This window comes from Gymnoscopelus braueri (assembly GCF_963280865.1).
Source record: "Gymnoscopelus braueri genome assembly, chromosome: 7".
NCBI classification, from domain to species: Eukaryota; Metazoa; Chordata; class Actinopteri; order Myctophiformes; family Myctophidae; genus Gymnoscopelus; species Gymnoscopelus braueri.
In genome coordinates, this window is record NC_137608.1 from 25,777,415 (window position 1) to 25,795,846 (window position 18,432).

At 44.1% G+C, this 18,432-nt stretch overlaps 1 protein-coding gene across 2 annotated transcripts in view; it reads right to left on the reverse strand.

Annotated features, from left to right (window-relative positions):
• Positions 1 to 18,432, reverse strand: part of LOC308089565 (zinc finger SWIM domain-containing protein 6-like) — a 60,699-nt gene that overhangs the window by 25,001 nt on the left and 17,266 nt on the right. For both annotated transcript variants that reach the window (XM_080434361.1, XM_080434360.1), the window contains exons 2-4: positions 7,739 to 8,095; positions 3,595 to 3,743; positions 2,107 to 2,257 (exon numbers count right to left, since the gene is read on the reverse strand). In XM_080434361.1, the coding sequence (XP_080290487.1) occupies positions 2,107 to 2,257; positions 3,595 to 3,743; positions 7,739 to 8,095 (657 nt within the window). The remainder of the gene's footprint in view (positions 1 to 2,106; positions 2,258 to 3,594; positions 3,744 to 7,738; positions 8,096 to 18,432) is intronic.

The window sequence follows — 18,432 nt, forward strand, 5'->3', positions numbered from 1 at the left end:
ACACGACTAAAGAGGGGGAACGAACAGTACACGACTAAAGAGGGGGAACGAACAGTACACGACTAAAGAGGGGGAAAGAACAGTACACGACTAAAGAGGGGGAACGAACAGTACACGACTAAAGAGGGGGAAAGAACAGTACACGACTAAAGAGGGGGAAAGAACAGTACACGACTAAAGAGGGGAAAGAACAGTACACGACTAAAGAGGGGAAAGAACAGTACACGACTAAAGAGGAGGAACGAACAGTACACGACTAAAGAGGGGGAAAGAACAGTACACGACTAAAGAGGGGGAAAGAACAGTACACGACTAAAGAGGGGGAAAGAACAGTACACGACTAAAGAGGGGGAGAAGATAAATGGGAAAAAATAAACATCGCCATCATCCACAACGACATTACGACAACAATGACCAATGACAACAATGAGTGGAAACCAACCAAAGCCTGGAGAGAACACAGCAGTTACTGCGGTGACACGTGTGTCGGAGCATGTCTATGTAGGTTTGTGTATAGGACTATAGGCTACAGAAAAACAAGCTAATGGTGAGCTGAACTGCGCTGTGACGGCCAGTGGTGTACTGTGGCTTTTTTAACTAGTGGAGCACTACGTCGCGTCCACACACGCACGTGAGCGATCGCCGATTGAAATGACCTCTTCAATATGTAGGCCTATTTATTAACCCACAATATATATTGAATGTTATTCTATTTACTTGCATAATAGGGACACTTTAGTGTCATATATATTTACCTTGCAGAAGTCACCTCTGTAATTTAATTCATGAATGAATCCATTACTCAAACGTTCTCTTTGGACTGCTTCAGAACACCTGACAGTAGCTATGGTTACACCTACAGTACTTAACACAAGGGCCCATTGACATGCATCCAGCCAGGGTCATTCCTATGTTAATTCACGCTGTTGACACTCTGCAGCTTCTGTGAGCATTGGTAAGAGGTGTGAATTGTGGTTTTTGATCGATACGCGAGGTAGACGCACTCTCACGGGCGCGCGTGCAGCTCAAACAACTAGTCAAAGGCTCTGAACTAGTGGAGCGGCGCTCCACCGCGCCCCACCTCCACTACACCCCTGGTGACGGCTAAACGATACGTAGTGCTTGAAGCAGAGGCACAGTCAGAACTCATGGACCCCCTGATATTTGGGCTCCCAGGTGGCAAGCCCCATAATAATATTATTTCAAACTGACACAATTAGGGGTGTACTCATGGCACTTTTACATGACATAATACTTTTCTTGATATAGAGTATTTAACATAATATTGCTAGTTGTTTGAGCTTAAATGTATATTATTGAGCAGGATTTCCCCTCAACATAGCATAAAAGTATCCCAAAAAGATCCTATTCAGCAATTACTTATGGCCCATCAGTGTCTGTATCTCCAGAGGAGCTGCTTGACAACCAACTTTCCATTTACAAAGCCACCATCCCTCCGGCTTATGGGATCTGAACAGCCGACATGTGCCTCTGAGTTATGAATGATGTCGCTTTGGAAACACACAAAGGGTCCGTCCAGGTTATGGGAACCAAAGATCCCCTACTGTCTCTGATGTGAATGATGTCACTTGGAAACGCACGACCATTCCCTCCAGGTTATGAGAACACTCATAACACAGCTCTTTGCGAGATGCTAGTCAGTAGTATACATTTAAAATACTCTCAAATTGGCAACATTTCAGACACTGAAAAGAACTGGCGGTACATGCACGTTCAAGAAAAACAACGTAAATATGTGTGGTGTGGAAGTGGATATCGGTTTCACAATAAAAATCCCCCTGACTTGGAAGACCTTTACATAGGTGGTGTTAACTGGGCTCTTTATGAGGCACTGTGCTATGTTGAAACACAACGCTCTTAGTAAGTGGGACAGGGCTGTGTCCTAACCCCTGCACGTACAAAGCCAGCAAGGTGAGTAAAATGTAGTGCGTGTGTGTGCAAAGGCCACACACAAGAGTGTTTCTGCCCGCACACGCCCGAGCATGCGAAAGCGCACGTCCCCCTGCGCGCGTGCACAACATGCAGCTGTGAGTGCATGTGCGGCTGAGCATAAGACAGCATGTGCGGCGTGTTTCTTTTCCTTACCAAGCTCGTCCCAGAGCTGTCTGTACTTGTCGGTCATGGTGGTGCCTTGCTGTCTCCACAGTGCCAGGCGAGGGTCCGCCATGAACTGCTCTGTGATCAGTGTTAACATCCTCGCTCCGTTGGAGTCACGCATCTTTAACATCTCCCTCACCTACAGAAGCAGAGAGAGAGAGAGAGAGAGAGAGAGAGAGAGAGAGAGAGAGACAGACAGAGACGTGGTGGTTGTTAGATGCATGCATCATATATACACCTGTACAGACATGAATGTTTTAGGCACATACAGACATAAGGGTCTATAAATACAGTGAATGCACAGTGTATACAGTACAGGACCACACATACCATCTTGTATACAAGAGAGAACAGTAAGAACACACTGTGACAGGATTAGACACCCAAAAACACGTTAGCTGTCACAAGGACACGCACACACACACACACACACACACACACACACACACACACACACACACACACACACACACACACACACACACACACACACACACACACACACACACACACACACACACACACACACACACACACACACACACACACACACACACACACACACATTTCACCTTGGCAAGGAGAATGATACCATTTAACAGAGACACATAATTACAGACACGTGGACAGGCAGATATAAGCAGTGTGTGTGTGTGTGTGTAATAGAGATTAAACAGCATATTGCTGTGAGACATTGCGAAAGCCAGGGAGGGTAGATGATAATGGCTTTTGGGTAACAATCTTTATATGGTGCACAATGCATTAACGCAGATCTGCCTCTCCCCCTGTAACTCCATACAACTAAAAGAACCACAGAGTGCCTGTTTAATGGGCAATGCCCTGGCATACTGTACAATGTCTCCCTCTCTCTCTCTGTCATTGCCTGCCTCCTGTTTACCCTCCATCCTCCCGCTCTTCTTCAGTTAGCTTTGGCTAAAAGCTACAACCTTACCCATGTTCAGGCTGGCGTCCCTATTTTGGGCATGACATTAGTTTCAAAATTTTTCCGAAATCTTCAAAAATGGTGCAAAGTTTGCAACAATAGCAAATATACCAGAACTACAAGCTTGTAGAAGCTTGTAGATCGGTTATAAACCATTGCATGACTAAGTATAAATAAGTATAACATTGGACTTAAGGTTAAACGTGTGTGTGTGTGAGAGAGACAAAGAAGGCAGGGATAGATGGAACTAAATAAATAAATACTGCCACAGTGGCACAGACAAAAACAATATGGATTAGTTTGTGCATCGTACACCGATATGTTTCACATGTGGAAATTATAGCTGTCAATATGACAAAAGTGGTCCAAAACGTCTCTAAAATTCCTTATTTACACACAACTTATCTCCATAATGTTTCAATAGGTCTACTGCCTTATTTCTCTATTTTACTCAAATCAGACTTACGAATAACAGAGAAATTCAGAATAATGAATAACAGAGAGGCTACAGGTAAACTGTAGGTGCACCACACCTTGCTGAAGAGCAGGTTGAGCTGCTTGCCCGAGCCGTGGTACCCTCCCTGGGACAGGAACAGTTTGACCTGCTCCTGGACCTGCTCCTCGTCCAGGTGCCAGCAGTTCTCATCGTCCACACTGGCTCCAGCCGTGGGGTCCGGGGCCCCTAAAACACAAACGCACGCACACATGTATTTTTAGCTCAAACCTCATAACTCTTCTATTAAAACTACACAGTAAAGTCATCACGGAGGACTTTACTGTGTAATAAAAGGTAAAGCACTTTGGGACACTAAAAATAAACATTGTTATTCCATACAAACAAACAAACAGACGAGTGGGCACACGGTGTGTGTGTGAGAGAGTGAGCGTGCATGTGCGCAGAAGCTTTAAACCTGATGACATGCTTTGGTCATTTATAGAATTATTGATGAAAGAGCTACAGATCAATAGGCTATCAAACAAAAACAGACCAACTGAACTGATAAGAGGAGATGCGTCTCTCTCTCCCTCTCTCTTTCCACTGGTTTGCTGCTCCACACAGTGAAATCCTCAGTGTAATTCAGCTCCGAACGCTGTACAAATGGAACCAAAAGGAATCCATAAGAGTACACTCTCTTCTGAGTTAAATTAACACTGAGGATCTCACTGTGCACTCTCACTCTTTCTTCCATTCTATCAACTTCCTCATTTTTCCTTGTTCCTTCGATCACCACATCATTCTCTTTCCTTCTCTCAAAATCCCCACTTGTCTCTTTCTCTCCATCTCTTATCCTCTCTCCATTCCTCCTATCTCTCTCTCTCTCTCTTCTCTGAGGTACAAACAGTGGCACATTTGTTGATAACAAGATAGGAATGTCTTTTCTCTCGTTCTCCTTTCTCTCCTGCGTGTTTCTCTTGTGTATTCTTTCCTCTCAGTCTTTTTAATGCACGTCCAGCAGAACCGCAGAGTGTTAACTTGGCTCTGAATGTGTAAAAATATGGACTCGTATGTGTACACTTTTCAGAGGTGAATTAACACTATATTTGACTGTGAACCCTGGTGCAGGTGCTGAACAGATAGGAGAAAGATAAGAGCGTGCACGCTGCTATAATGCACATATACATAAATAAAAAAATCAAAGCATATATAGCTTGCTGCTTATTAGAAATGGAAATTCTAAAATAAAGTGTAAAGATATTTTTTGATATATTGAACGGAAATGACGAACAGATGACAGCTTCCTGCCTTGGATTTCGGGGAGTTGTAGTTCCAGACTCCATATAGCATTCAGAGATTGTGGAATAGTTGTCTGGTTTACATGATACGTGAAAACATACCAAGATACCAGTGAAATCCCCAAATACATCCATCCACAAACACATTTGTTAGACATTAGACTTCTATCAGTCACATTCCTTCCTATCATATGTAATCCAGTATAATGGAACACAGTCAGTGACTAATTATTAGAAAAACTCTCAACACACACTAACACAAACATGAATGTACAGTACAACACACAGGATCAAACTGAAGAAGATGATGAGTTTAAGAGAAGGCTTGAATGTCAAATTAAGGCCCTTGGCGACAGTGGGTGGTGTTCCAGACAGTGAACCCAGATTTATATTTGGTCATATAATGGTGTGTATAAAGTAAACATATCACCGCCTCTAAGTGGCAGCTGGACATGTTCAATGCCAATGTATTTGAGTATAATGTGTAATAATAATAATAATTTAGTCCCCACTCCTTTGGGGTATTTCTTTATCACTGTCAATTTGCACATGCGTGAAATTTGTCCAATTACCCATCCCAACTATTAGCAAAGGAAAGTAACTAAGTACATGTACTCAAGTACTGTACTTAAGTACAATTTTGAGATATTTGTAACTAACTCGAGTATTTCCAATTTCCAATACTTTTACTTCTACTCCACTACATCTCAATGCAAGGCAAATGTTACTATTATTTGACCACTTTAGTTACTAGTTACTTTGTAGATTTAGCTTACAAAACATACACACAACTTCAGCCCTTAAACTTTGGCTATTTGAAAATAGCCGATCTACAAGCTCACAACGCGTCGCACTGCGACGCGTTGTGAGCTTGTAGATCTGCTATTTTCCAAGGATTTTCGTACATTTTATATACTCTAGAAAACTTGTGAAATGGGACATTCTGCATAATGAGTACTTTCTACTTTAGGTACTTTAAGTACATTTTGGTGCCAATACTTTTGTACTTTTACTCAAGTACATTTTGAATTCCGGACTTTTACTTGTCACAGAGTATTTCTACACTGCAGCATTGATACTTTTCCTTAATGTAAGTAAAACATTCAAGTACTTTTTCCACCACTGACTATTAGGAGCAGTGGGCGCTACAGTATTTGAGCAGTTAGGGGTTAAGTGTGTTGTTCAGGGACACTTGGGACACAGTCCAGGGTGAGAACTGGGGACCTTCTGATTCCCAAACAGCCGCTCTACCCATTCAGCCATGTCTATCCCTAACATGACGTCCATTTCTCAATCTCTATCCCCTCCTCAGAGGAGAGACTAAACCACAGTGGTGGGAAAAGTGCTTACATGTTTTACTTAAGTAAAAGTATCAATACTGCAATGTAGAAGCACTCTGTTACAAGTAAAAGTAAAGAATTAAAAATGTACTTGAGTAAAAATACAAAAGTATTGGTATCAAAATGTACCTAAAGTACCAAAAGTAAAAGTACCAAAATGTTTAAAAATAGCAGATCTACAAGCTCACAACGCATCGCGATGCGGCGCGTTGTGAGCTTGTAGATCAGCTATTTTCAAATAGCCTAGGTATAAAATAGGGCTAAAGTGGTTAATGTATGTTTTATAATGTAATATATTTATATCTGCAAAGTAACTAAAGTTTTCAAATAATTGTAGTGGAGTAAAAGTACAATATTTGCCTCTGAGATGTGGTGGAGTAGAAGTAAAAGTATAGACAATTGGAAATACTCTGGTAAAGTAAAAATACCTAGAATTTGTACTTAAGTACAGTACTTAAGTATATGTACTTAGTTACTTTACACCACTGCTAAACGATGAGAGATGGATAGATGTTTGCTTTTCCACACCTCCTCCTCCTCCTATGTCCTATTTAAATCTCTTATTCTGTTTGATCCTCATGCATCTCTGTTATGTCTCTTACCCGCCCATCTCTCTTTCTACCTCTCTCTCTCTCTCAGGTGAAAAGATCCAGCGTAGATATGTGTGCCTTTCTTTACTTCCCTTTCCTGCTCTTGTCTGTCTATTTCTGTCTGCCTCTCTCTCTCTCCCTCTCAGAGGTAAATAACAGGTCTATAGTGTTGATTAGAGGCATACGGTCTCTCCTTTACTGCCTGGATCTCTAATGAGGAGCATTGATCCTGCTAGACTCTACCTTTATTACACAGTCGATACATGCACGCACGCACAGACATACCGCTTGCGCGGACGCACGCACGCACACGCAGGCAGGCTCAAAAGTATTGATAAACATAAATATGCTTGCATATATACAAACACAGGTCACTTTTTTTTTTTCTTCCCATACACACAATCACATGGACACGAGTACACAGTCTCAGACAGAAGATCACATGAGTGCACAAATGCATGCACAGACAGTCGTGGAAAGTAACTAAGTACATGTTCTTTTACTTTACTGGAGTATTTCCAATTTTCAATACTTTTACTTCTACTCCACTACATCTCAGAGACAAATATTGTACTTTTACTGCACTACAATTATTTGAAAACTTTAGTTGCTAGTCACTTCGTAATTTTGATTATTATTACAAAACATACATTAACCACTTCAGGCTTATTTAAACTTTGGCTATTTGAAAGTAGCCGATCTACAAGCTCACAACATGCTGCGATGCGACGCATCGTGAGCTTGTAGATCTGCTATTTTCGAAAGATTTGAATACATTTCAGACATATGTAAACTTGTGAAACGAGGCATTCTGCATGATGAGTACTTTTAACTTTTGGTATTTTTAAGTATATTTTGATGCGAATACTTTTGTACTTTTACTCAAGTAAATTTGGATTACCTGACTTTTACTTGTAACAGAGTGTACTTTTTTCCACCACTGCGCGCACACACACACGCAAGCACGCACGCACGCAACACACCCCCGGACCGCGTCGGCTCCCCTGACTCACCGTGGACCTGGTTGATCTCGGAGTTCTGCGACAGGATCTCGTCGGCCAGCTTCTGTGCGGTGGGCAACACCTCCGTGTGGTGGACCGATATGAGGTACTGGACGAACTTCTGCAGCTGGTCCCTGCTCATCTGAAACAGGGTCTCTGAGATGGGCAGGTGCAGCTTGACCTGCTCCGGCTTCCGCACGCGGTACAGCGACAGCGCCACCACGTGGGCGCAGTAGAAGATGTCCTTGTTGCCGCACGTGCACGTGACGGCGGTGATTTTGCAGCGGTCGAAGCTGACGCTGACACTGCACACGAGCTCCGGCGACGAGGGCGTGGCCGGGTCTGTCACCGTGCCACTCAGGTGGAAGCCTAGACATTGCCGGGGAGAAAGAGAGGGAAATTTGATTAAACGGCTTCCTTTTGAATGATCTTTTACTGTCGATATTGTTGCTTTTTAAATGCTTTTGGAAACAAATACTGAAATATTTCATGCCAATGAAGCAAATTGGATTTAATTAACCCTTTAAGACCGGGAACGCATCTCTGTCATTTTAGATTTCTTTGGCTATTTAAAAAAAAAAGCTAATCTTTAAATATATATATATTTTAAAGCGAATATTTGTTAAAAATAAACAAAAAAATAAACAAATAAAATGTTCCAGGGACCCCCCAGAAGCAAAGATTTACAAATGTTCGCTTAAAAAATATATATATTCAAAGATATGCACACATTTTCACGATAAAAAAGAAATTAGCAGATATACAAGCTCATATCGCGGCACTCAGTGATTAAACGGCTTCCTTTTTTGAATAGCCAAAGAAATCTAAAATGACAGAGATGCGTCCCCGGATTGAATGGGCTAAGAGAAAGCGACAGAGATGGACAGAGAAAGGAGAGGTAAGAGAGAGGGAAAGAATGCAATGATCATGTACAGTAGCTCAAGTTTACACAGAAGAAAATGCATGGAAACACATTTCTGAAACTTTACTGTGTTGTCCTCGATGATGTTTTATTTATGCATGACGGATGTGCATTGATCTTAATCATCAAATATACACAAAAAGAGAGTACAGACTCTCTTTCATGCCAACTGCCATCAGACTGTATAATGCATAAGAACTAATGCATATGGTCCTGTGTCGGCCCAGGTCTTGTGTGATTATGTCCATCTGTGTCTGTCTGATGTGTTTCTGTTTGTCTGGTAGATTCTTTATTTTGTCACATTATGCTGCTGCAACGCCTCAATTTCCCTTCCCGGGGATTAATAAAGTATATCTTATCTCATCGTCAGAGGGAGGACAAAATAACATTACAAGAAAGATGGCAGGAATATACAGTAAGTATATCCTTTGTATATTATTATACAGCCAAGATATCTACTGAGTACGGACTAAAAATGACAAATAGATGATTCGATGAACTCATTGAATCTGACCTTCAGTAAATGACATAATTTGAAGCCATCTCTCCAAGAGTGAATTTAAGTTCAAGCACACCAATCATGTGAAAGTCAAGACATGCGTAGTTAGCCATGGTCACCAGCCAAAAGGCCCCATGTTCTCCTGTCATGAGAGCAACGTCAAGAACGGCCACAGACTCTCTGCTATTAAGTCTAATTTAATCTTTTTTTTTTTCAGTTGAAAGGACATCATTTTTCTCAACATGTCATAAAACACTTAAACTATGAAGCATAAATTAGGCTTCACCCTGAGTGATATTGCATGAGCCTGCCAGACATATTCTAGACCCAGCATCTTGCATCAGCAATCGACTCCAAAAGTGCAACATTAAGAAGAATCGGGGGAAGAGAAGTATCGAGGCTAGAGAGTATGGTTATTAGTCTGTGTACGTGATTATCAATAATATAGCCTTTCATTTGAATATAACGTTTGATCTTCTCCTGACGGCTCTTTCCAGAGGCGGCGGACGGTCATTATGCGCCGATGAATATTCATGAGTGGGGCGGGGTCCCCAGCAGTGGCCCTAATACACCCACTGATGATGAGCATATGTAGGAGACACATACACACATGCACGGAGGCACAGCATGAGATCATGCATTTATTAATAACGGGGAGTGGTTAAGAAAGACAGAGAGCGGGTTATGAATGCATTTATGTGCTCAGGAGAGGTCTGGAAAATGCATGCATAGCAGCAAAGACATACATCTCTAAATAAATGTATCAAAGGGTTGAGCACATGGTGCGCTGTGATATCGAGCATGTATTAACACGAATATCAAAGCCTTCTCTGTGCCTCTGCATTAGGAAAGAGAGGGGTGGGGGGCTGAGAGTTGCATATTTCATAGCATATACAGTAGTAGATAGGAGTGGGGGATGACGGTTGCCCTCTGAAAGCAGAGAGCAGGTCAAAGTAGCTTTTCTTTTTCCTAGATAGTTCTGGGCGCAGAAAGAAATAACGCAGAATGCAAAAGGAATACACTAGTAAAGAAAGAGATCCTACCACTTGAACCATACCGTCCCTATTCTGGGTGTGGACATTAAACGGAAATAGCAGATCAACAAGCTCACAACGTGTCACGTTGCGAGATTGTAGATCAGCTATGTTGGCATCATGTGTCATGCGTCGACCGCTTCTCCTTTGCACAGGGACAGAAATACTATAGAGGGAAGGGTGGGACTAGTTTACTCATATGTTAGGTCACTAGAGCCATTAATTGAGTGATCGTGGCCTAGTTTTACTGTTCAGTTCAAACTATATACCTGATCATTTCAAAGTCTTCACCTGTCATAAAAAGGTGAAAGTATATATTGCACAAACAATATATTGCAATATATTATATTACTATATATTCCCCCATGTTATCTACCTCGAGCGCCAATCGTTACCATTAGAAGTCCAGAAAAAACAAGACTAAGAAACTAAAAGCACTACAAGTGACCCCTCAGGGCCGTGCTGCTTCTTACACCCACCAGGACCAAATATAAATCGACCGACATTGCCATTCTTAGAAGCCCATGGGGACACCAAATCAGTATTGCGTTCATTATGTAATCTGCCTATTAGATTATAGGAAATATTGTGTGCACAGGTGACATTCTGCACTCAGCAGTTTCATGGCATTGGGTCTTTCGTGTGCAGGTCCAAATTCTGGCCTAATGGTAATGGTGGCACAAGAAGTAAGGCCATGAGGTCAGCAAAATCTGAAGGGGTCATCCTGTGGGGAGCATGAATGTGCACAACATATTTCATGGCAATCCAGCCAGTAGATTCGGCGATATTACAGTTTTTTTAAAGTGATTGACGGGCCGACAGGCTGGCCAACATCGCCATCATTAGAGCCCCCACTATAGCAGAGCTAAAAATAGACCGTTTTAAGTTGTGTAAAAAACTCCCTACTGATTGCAAATGACTTTTTATAGTTCCTAATACAGAATGCAATGCATTTGTGCGCGTGTGTGTGTGTGTGTGTGTGTGTGTGTGTGTGTGTGTGTGTGTGTGTGTGTGTGTGTGTGTGTGTGTGTGTGTGTGTGTGTGTGTGTGTGTGTGTGTGTGTGTGTGTGTGTGTGTGTGTGTGTGTGTGTGTGTGTGTGTGTGTGTGTGTGTGTGTGTGTGTGTGTGTGTGTCAAGATTAGCCCATGGTCCAGAGAAGGGAGGGGAAAAAGGGAACATCAGAAACATGTGGAGCTCAAAGGAAAAATCAGCCTCTGAACGACACACACACACACACACACACGCCTGTAAAAACAGCTGTATTCTCTTTTGCAAATATATTTTCTTTCTCCCAAAGGGAAAATTAACACACTAGGATTTCTTGTAGATTCAAAACATGTGGAGAATGAAAAACTAAGTGGTGATAAAGGAGTTATTCGTGTTCTATTGTGAAACAGTTGCCCTGGGTTTAACGGACACTCTCTCCTTCCAACCTTCCCCTGCTCGTTTCATCTCTCTCTCTCTCCCTCCCTCCCTCCCTCTCTCTCTCCATCCACATTCCCACAGCTCCCTCTCTCTCTCTCTCTGACAGATGGGTAGGTAATGAGTTTCGCTTCTCTCCATCCAATCGTCTGGGCACCAAAAACTGCCCCCCACGCCAAAACTGCCCTTTTAATTTAGCCAAGCGCTGAGTACAGGGATATTACTGTTTAGACACACACATGCACGCTACCTCACTGCACGCACTCCTGGTGCACCTCTCCCGTGTTTCATTGTTGGTTCTCACTGTTGTTGCTGCTGTCATTATGACCCCCTCTAGGGATCAATAAACATTCATCTTATATACACACACACACACACACACACACACACACACACACAAAACAAAACACACACACACACACACACACACACACACACACACACACACACACGACTACTGGTTAGGTGGGTATGAAACCTTCAATGTCTCATGTGCTAGCTATTAGGGAGGCTGCATTCCCCTCTCCGGCCCTCATAGCCCCCCTCCCCTCTGCTAGTGTGGTGTTCAGGGCTGTTTCTGTGTTCATGTTGGAAAAGCCAGGGCAGGCTTTCAAAGGAACCATGGCGGCCATTTTTAGAACAAGGCCTCTGTGAGGTTGCCCTAGAAACCCCTCCTGACCGCCCGGGTGAAATCACACTTGGCTTGAAGCTCTGTGCAAGGAGTCTGATAAAAAAAAAAAGTGCATGAAAAAGCAAGCAAGAATGAGCGTATGTGAGTGTGTTTGAGTATACTGTGTATATGTTAAAAACCCCACAAAGGACCATGGACCACCCATACTCCTAAGGGGACCCACATCAAAGCATTCTCCCCCAAATAGCCCCTCTCTCTATCTCTCGTTCTCTTTTTGAAATCATTTAAGTGCCGATAAGCCAGCAAGCTCTCTCTTGACCAGCAAGGACCACTCCTTCTGTCTATTCAACAAGCAGGGGCCCCAGAAATACCAGAATCCTGCTCTTATTTCAAGGAGGAAGGCCTTGAGTAAGACCCACAGCTCCTTTGACATACACCCATGCAGACGTGCCCTGACGGAAGAATGTAGTCTTTATATAGGCCCTATAAAATAGGATTTAGCCATAGCTTACCCTTCCCACATGAAGGCAGTCAGTGGGGATTGGGGCCGGGGCTGAGAGGTTTGCTTGCCTAAGCACAAAAGCGCTCAGTGTTGCAAAACCACTGGGGTAAATTAGATTGAGCATCATACATATATTTCCCCAATCAAATTAAGATTCCAAGTCAATGGAGAAAATTCAGGCCCAGCAGTGGGAAGGTCATTAAGTTTATTGGCTGAATTGGCTCATGAGTGACTGTCACCTAAATCTAATACGGCACCATGCAGTGGGTGGGTGGGTGTGTGTGTGTGTGTGTGTGTGTGTGTGTGTGTGTGTGTGTGTGTGTGTGTGTGTGTGTGTGTGTGTGTGTGTGTGTGTGTGTGTGTGTGTGTGTGTGTGTGTGTGTGTGTGTGTGTGTGTGTGTGTGTGTGTGTGTGTGTGTGTGTGTGTGTGTGTGTGTGTGTGTGTTTTTTGGTTGTGTGTTTGCAAAAAGAAAGAAAGAAAGATTTGAACGTAGAAAATAATTTCAAATAGAGTGTGGAAGTGAGAGACAATGAAGAGACAGTAAGGTACAGAGAGAGGCCCATTCCCCAGCTCCTGTTGTGCACCTTAAGCTTTGAACATCAATTAAATTACTTCCAAGAACTGCAGACAAAGAGGAGCAGTGCCTAAAATCCCAGCTCTCCAACCCTAAAACGCCTGTGCAACTACAAGGGCCACTTCTGGCGCGATCTGGCTGCTAAGGTTTTCAAGTGGAATCCTCTGTTGGCCAGAGGAGGCCTGGTAGATCTTCACAGGGAACCGCCGGTGGACTGGAATTCCATCTGTTTAGACTGCCTGACTCAGAGGCCCTACTGAAAGGAAATCTGGCCTAAGCCTAGAGAAAGACCCGGCTGTACAGTGGGTCGTCAAAGGGTCCCATATCCCACCCACCATTCTGCAGTGCACTCTCTGCACGGCGGCTCCTTGAACTAGGCTAATTAATGATATTACAAAGGAAAACAAAACCCTTTTAAAAACTGCACAGAGGTTACGTCTAACTATACAGTCATTGTGTGTGTATGTGGTGTCCATGCGTGTGTGGTCCTATAAGGAAGCCCCCATACAGAGACTATAAACAGAGATCAATGCAGTTCTGCAGGAGACCACGCTCCAGGCTTGGGCGTGTGTGTGTGTGTGTGTGTGTGTGAGAGATACTGGAATAACACAGCTGAGCTCCAGAGGCAGCCATATTTGCTCTTCAACTCGTCGGACAGTCCAAAGGCCTTTTTCTCTGCAGGTGTTTTCAAGACACATGTCAATGCACATACACATGCACAATGCACACACACAAAAACACATACTGCTAGAATATGCATAGACGTACTGTCACTGTCAGATAAATACACACAAATGAATGGTTTGAGAAAATGTCTGAATTTCAAAGACATTACTTCCGCTTGAGATTCTGACAGCAAATCTACATATTAATCATAGCAATAGAGGGTATCTGTTTGCAAGCACAGTTGTGCGTGTGTGCGCACGCGTGTGTGCACACTGACGGCCCGCGGGTGATTGGAGTTGTCATCAGCTGGCGGCTGAAATGACAGTCAACTACTGGGCTGCTGCCATACAGTTGCCATGCGGTACATCAGGAATGACTTGCAATTTTCTAACTATCACTTACAAACTGAATTCTAATTTTATTGGATTGGGCCTGTCAGGCGGGGCAGGTTTTACAGAAATGCTCCGGTTGGCCTGCTGGTACAGAAAAAAAGGAATGGAGAGATGAAATTGAACCTAAATTAAATAAATATTTATGATTTGCACAGTTCAGGCTCATAGGATTTATTATCAAATATTGTAGCTGGAGGAAGATTCTTGTTGCAGATAATACACGGAAGCTAACCGCTAGCATGCACGATAGCTACCACCCACGGGCAGAAACATTTCAGAAGATAATACTATTGTCAAGACTAAAGAATAGGCATGACGCAAGTCATCTTTATGCCTGAGACATTTGATAAAATATCATCCTATGGTAACATTATGCTTATCAATACATACAATATAGCTATGGTATATAGGCTAAGCAAGCTTGCTAGCTACATTTCTTGCCATAAATAACACCTGGGTTTGGAATTTGAGATGAGACCTGCATGCTGCACACTGGACTGTCCTATGGACCAAGATCCAATAAATCTCTGTCATCCGATAAGCCAGGAGCCAGCTAATTCTTTCTCCTGGCTGTACATTAACTATACATTATCCCAAACCGTGTGCAAGGTTCATTAGTGTGAATGAAATTACAGCTGGCTGGAAACGAATGTGCGTAATTAGCAGGGGCGGTCCCTGTAGAACAGGGCGAGCTATAGGCGGAGGTAATGGGATCCATTGAAAAGCCATTGTCTGATAATTCAGGGCTTGAGAGTCGCTCTAATGACAAACCTATACACTGGAGACATAACAGCGCTGGTGTCCTTCTCGCACCAACGAGGGTGATAAAGCCAGGCCTGATCTGGTCTGCTTTTCTTACTTTAACATCCTGAAAGGTTTTTTTTAAGTCAGAGAGTGTACAAATGTAACCAAATGTCCATTTGAACAGAGATAACCAAATGCACTTTTGTATACTCTCCTTGTTAAAAATGGACAGATAAACACCGAAGCTGTTCGATGAATTGAGTGCAAAATACCCCAATGGAAACAAGCCATAGTGATTTCCTGGGTTCTCTTAGCAGACCTTGTATTGAACTGTACTTCCCTGTGCTTGTCTTTACAAACTGTTAATAAAGTATTCAATCAATCAATCAAACTGTGTAGTACCGCTATGGTACTACACAGTTTATTGATGATAGCTAGCCGTAAGGTGAATGGTTTTATTTTGGCGACTGAATGGTGAGTGGAGACGTGTAGCACTGTTGAAAACCTAACAATGTGAGTGCTTTGTATGCAGTGCTTTGCTAACATTTTAAATTCTTGAGCATATCAACACTCTGCCAAACGATTTTGTTTATGTTTTGCTATACAAGGAAGAGAAAAATAAAATAAAAATAGGAGGTTATAGGGATGAGGTTAGAGGTTCGCCTCTATAGGCATGTGGCAAACTGTAAGAAAATACATATAAAGTACAACTAATGCAGAGAAAAACCTATAACATGGATTGGGAAAAAAAGAAAATTAATTCCCATGTGAAAACAACTGGGTACTAATAAGACTAGACGGAAAAAACTAAAAACAACTGTGTGCGTCTATGTGTGCGTGCGCACATGTGGGTTTTTAGGTTCAGTAGTCCATGCCAGGAAATAACCTTACTCTTATTACCCCTCCCATTTTGCTCAGGCGGACGGACACACACACACACAACTCCACCCCCTGAACCAGACTCATGATGCATTCATGTGCATAGATACACAAACGCGCCACACACACACACACACACACACACACACACACACACACACACACACACACACACACACACACACACACACACACACACACTTCAGTGACTCCCTGCAGTCAAGCTCCTTGTGCTCACAAACAGCCCCTCCTTCCTTTTTTTCACTCCAACTCCTCCCCATTTCTCCTCCCCTGACACACACACACACACACACACTCAACGTCGCCTAGCCCTAAGCTGACCCGTTGTGTGTACTGACGTCACACACCAGACAAGGAGAGGCATCATTCCAGACACACATACACACACACAAAGAGGTGTGCGGACACACACACACACACACACACACACAGGCCCCAGTCAAAGGGGGAGGCTGCATTCCAGCACAGACACTGAGGCACACATGCACACAAAAACACACATCGCCACGCCTGGCGGTGGGAAGCATGGGGAGCGCTCAGCTGTAGCGGGGGGGGGGGGGGGGGGGGGGGGGGGGGGGGGGGGGAGGGGTCATAGAGAGGAGGAGGAGGGAGGGGAGAGAGAGAGCGAGAGAGAGAGAGAGAGAGACAGAGAGGGATGGCTGTGAGCCAGTGTTCCTCTGAGCTCAGCACTCCCCCTTTCAGCTCCAGCCAGCCGCCCGTTTGCGTAACACAGCCCATGCGGCCCGGTCGGCTCGCACTTAACCCCTTCCTTCCTGGAGTCACTGAGGTCACACTCTGTTCTCTATTCAGCTGTGCCGTCACTTCCTGCTCCAGCTCCCCGACACACACGTCCCCCTCCCGTCCCCTCCAACCTTGCCTGTGGCTGCCCCCAAAATAGCACTCGCCCACTACTCACGTTTTTTTACTATCTGACACACGCACGCACCCGCACACACACACACACACACACACACACCCTCCAGCCAGAGAAATTATCCTCCACCAGGAAATAGGTTATTCCCCCCTTTCGCTCTTGTTTTTCAAATGACTCGGCCAGTTGTATCCAGCCACTATTTTTGGGGGTTTTCGTTCTTCCCCTGGTGCCAAAACCAGGATTGCGACCTGGTGCGCAAAGTCCATAATTTAAAAAGTAGCCGGTCTGAGAGAGTGACCTGGTTTCAGAGTTAACATCTCCTCTCTCAGTCAGAAGGCATACGGGAGCCCTGACAGCACAAAAGAGCCACAACAGCTGAAACCCACACCCGTTCATTAGTAATTAGCGAGCTCGGCTATTATCATTATCAGACAAATACATTGCTCTCTAACTAAGTGCCTCGGGCGCTGATTAGTTTGTGATGGGAAATTAGCAGGCACGCGGCGACAGCGCAGTATGCATGTAGGTATGTGTGCACATTGCCTCCTGCTCAGAACAACCAGTTGACCTTCCCAGAGCCATCTCCGCTTATGTAGGCCAAAGTGTCCACTCTGCCCACAGAGATGTGAGGTCTCATACATCAGACGTGCAGTGTGAGCCCCCCCCCCCCCCCGCCCCAACCCCCTCCCGACGAGAAGTGTCATTCCTCACACTAACCACAGCAGACACAGTCCACAGCAGAGGGAAGGAAGACGGAGGGAGGTGGGGTTCTCTCACATTTAATATCACTTGACACGCGTCATCCAGCATCTCTCAAACTGCCGCTGAGCCCGTGTCAAAAGCCCCAGTCCTATTGAACACACACGCACACACACACACGCACACGCGTGCGCGCGTATACAGTGTGTGTGTCACAGTATGCCGACTCTCGCCCAAACATCAAACAAAGAAAAACCAAAGACAAACATCACAGCCGCCCGGTGCCATGATCGACAGGGTACTGCAGCCATAGAGAATGGGAGTAGAGAGATGAAGACAGAGTGTGTAACAGAAGAAGGTATAACGGAGGGAGCAAGAGAGACAGACAGACGGACAGACAGACACAGACAGACAGACAGACAGGTTGAAAACATCTCCCTTGAAATCGGTGGTGGTCGATTCTCCTGCCTGCAGGCAATTCCTGTAAATATTGACGTTGATGTTAGGGCCACTCTCTTAAGGATAAGCTATAAAACGAGAGGGTTAGATTTACTCTGTGCGAACTGTAAGCCTCTGAAATCACATGCTGCATTTGGCCTGCTCTCTCTCTCTCTCTCACTGAGCTGAGCACATTGAGGGGAAATGGCGAGGGACTTTCACAGGGGGAAGAAGCTACAACCACATGAGGGAACCGAGCTCTCTCAGTAGGTTTTACAGCGAGCTACTCTCTGGCTCTCAAGATGGTTTAGGTTTCCACTCTCAGGCTAAAAGCAGGCAGCTGACATGAAAACCATCAGAGAGACCCCTCTACTTCCCAGAAACGGCTCTCGTTTCATGTAAATAGCT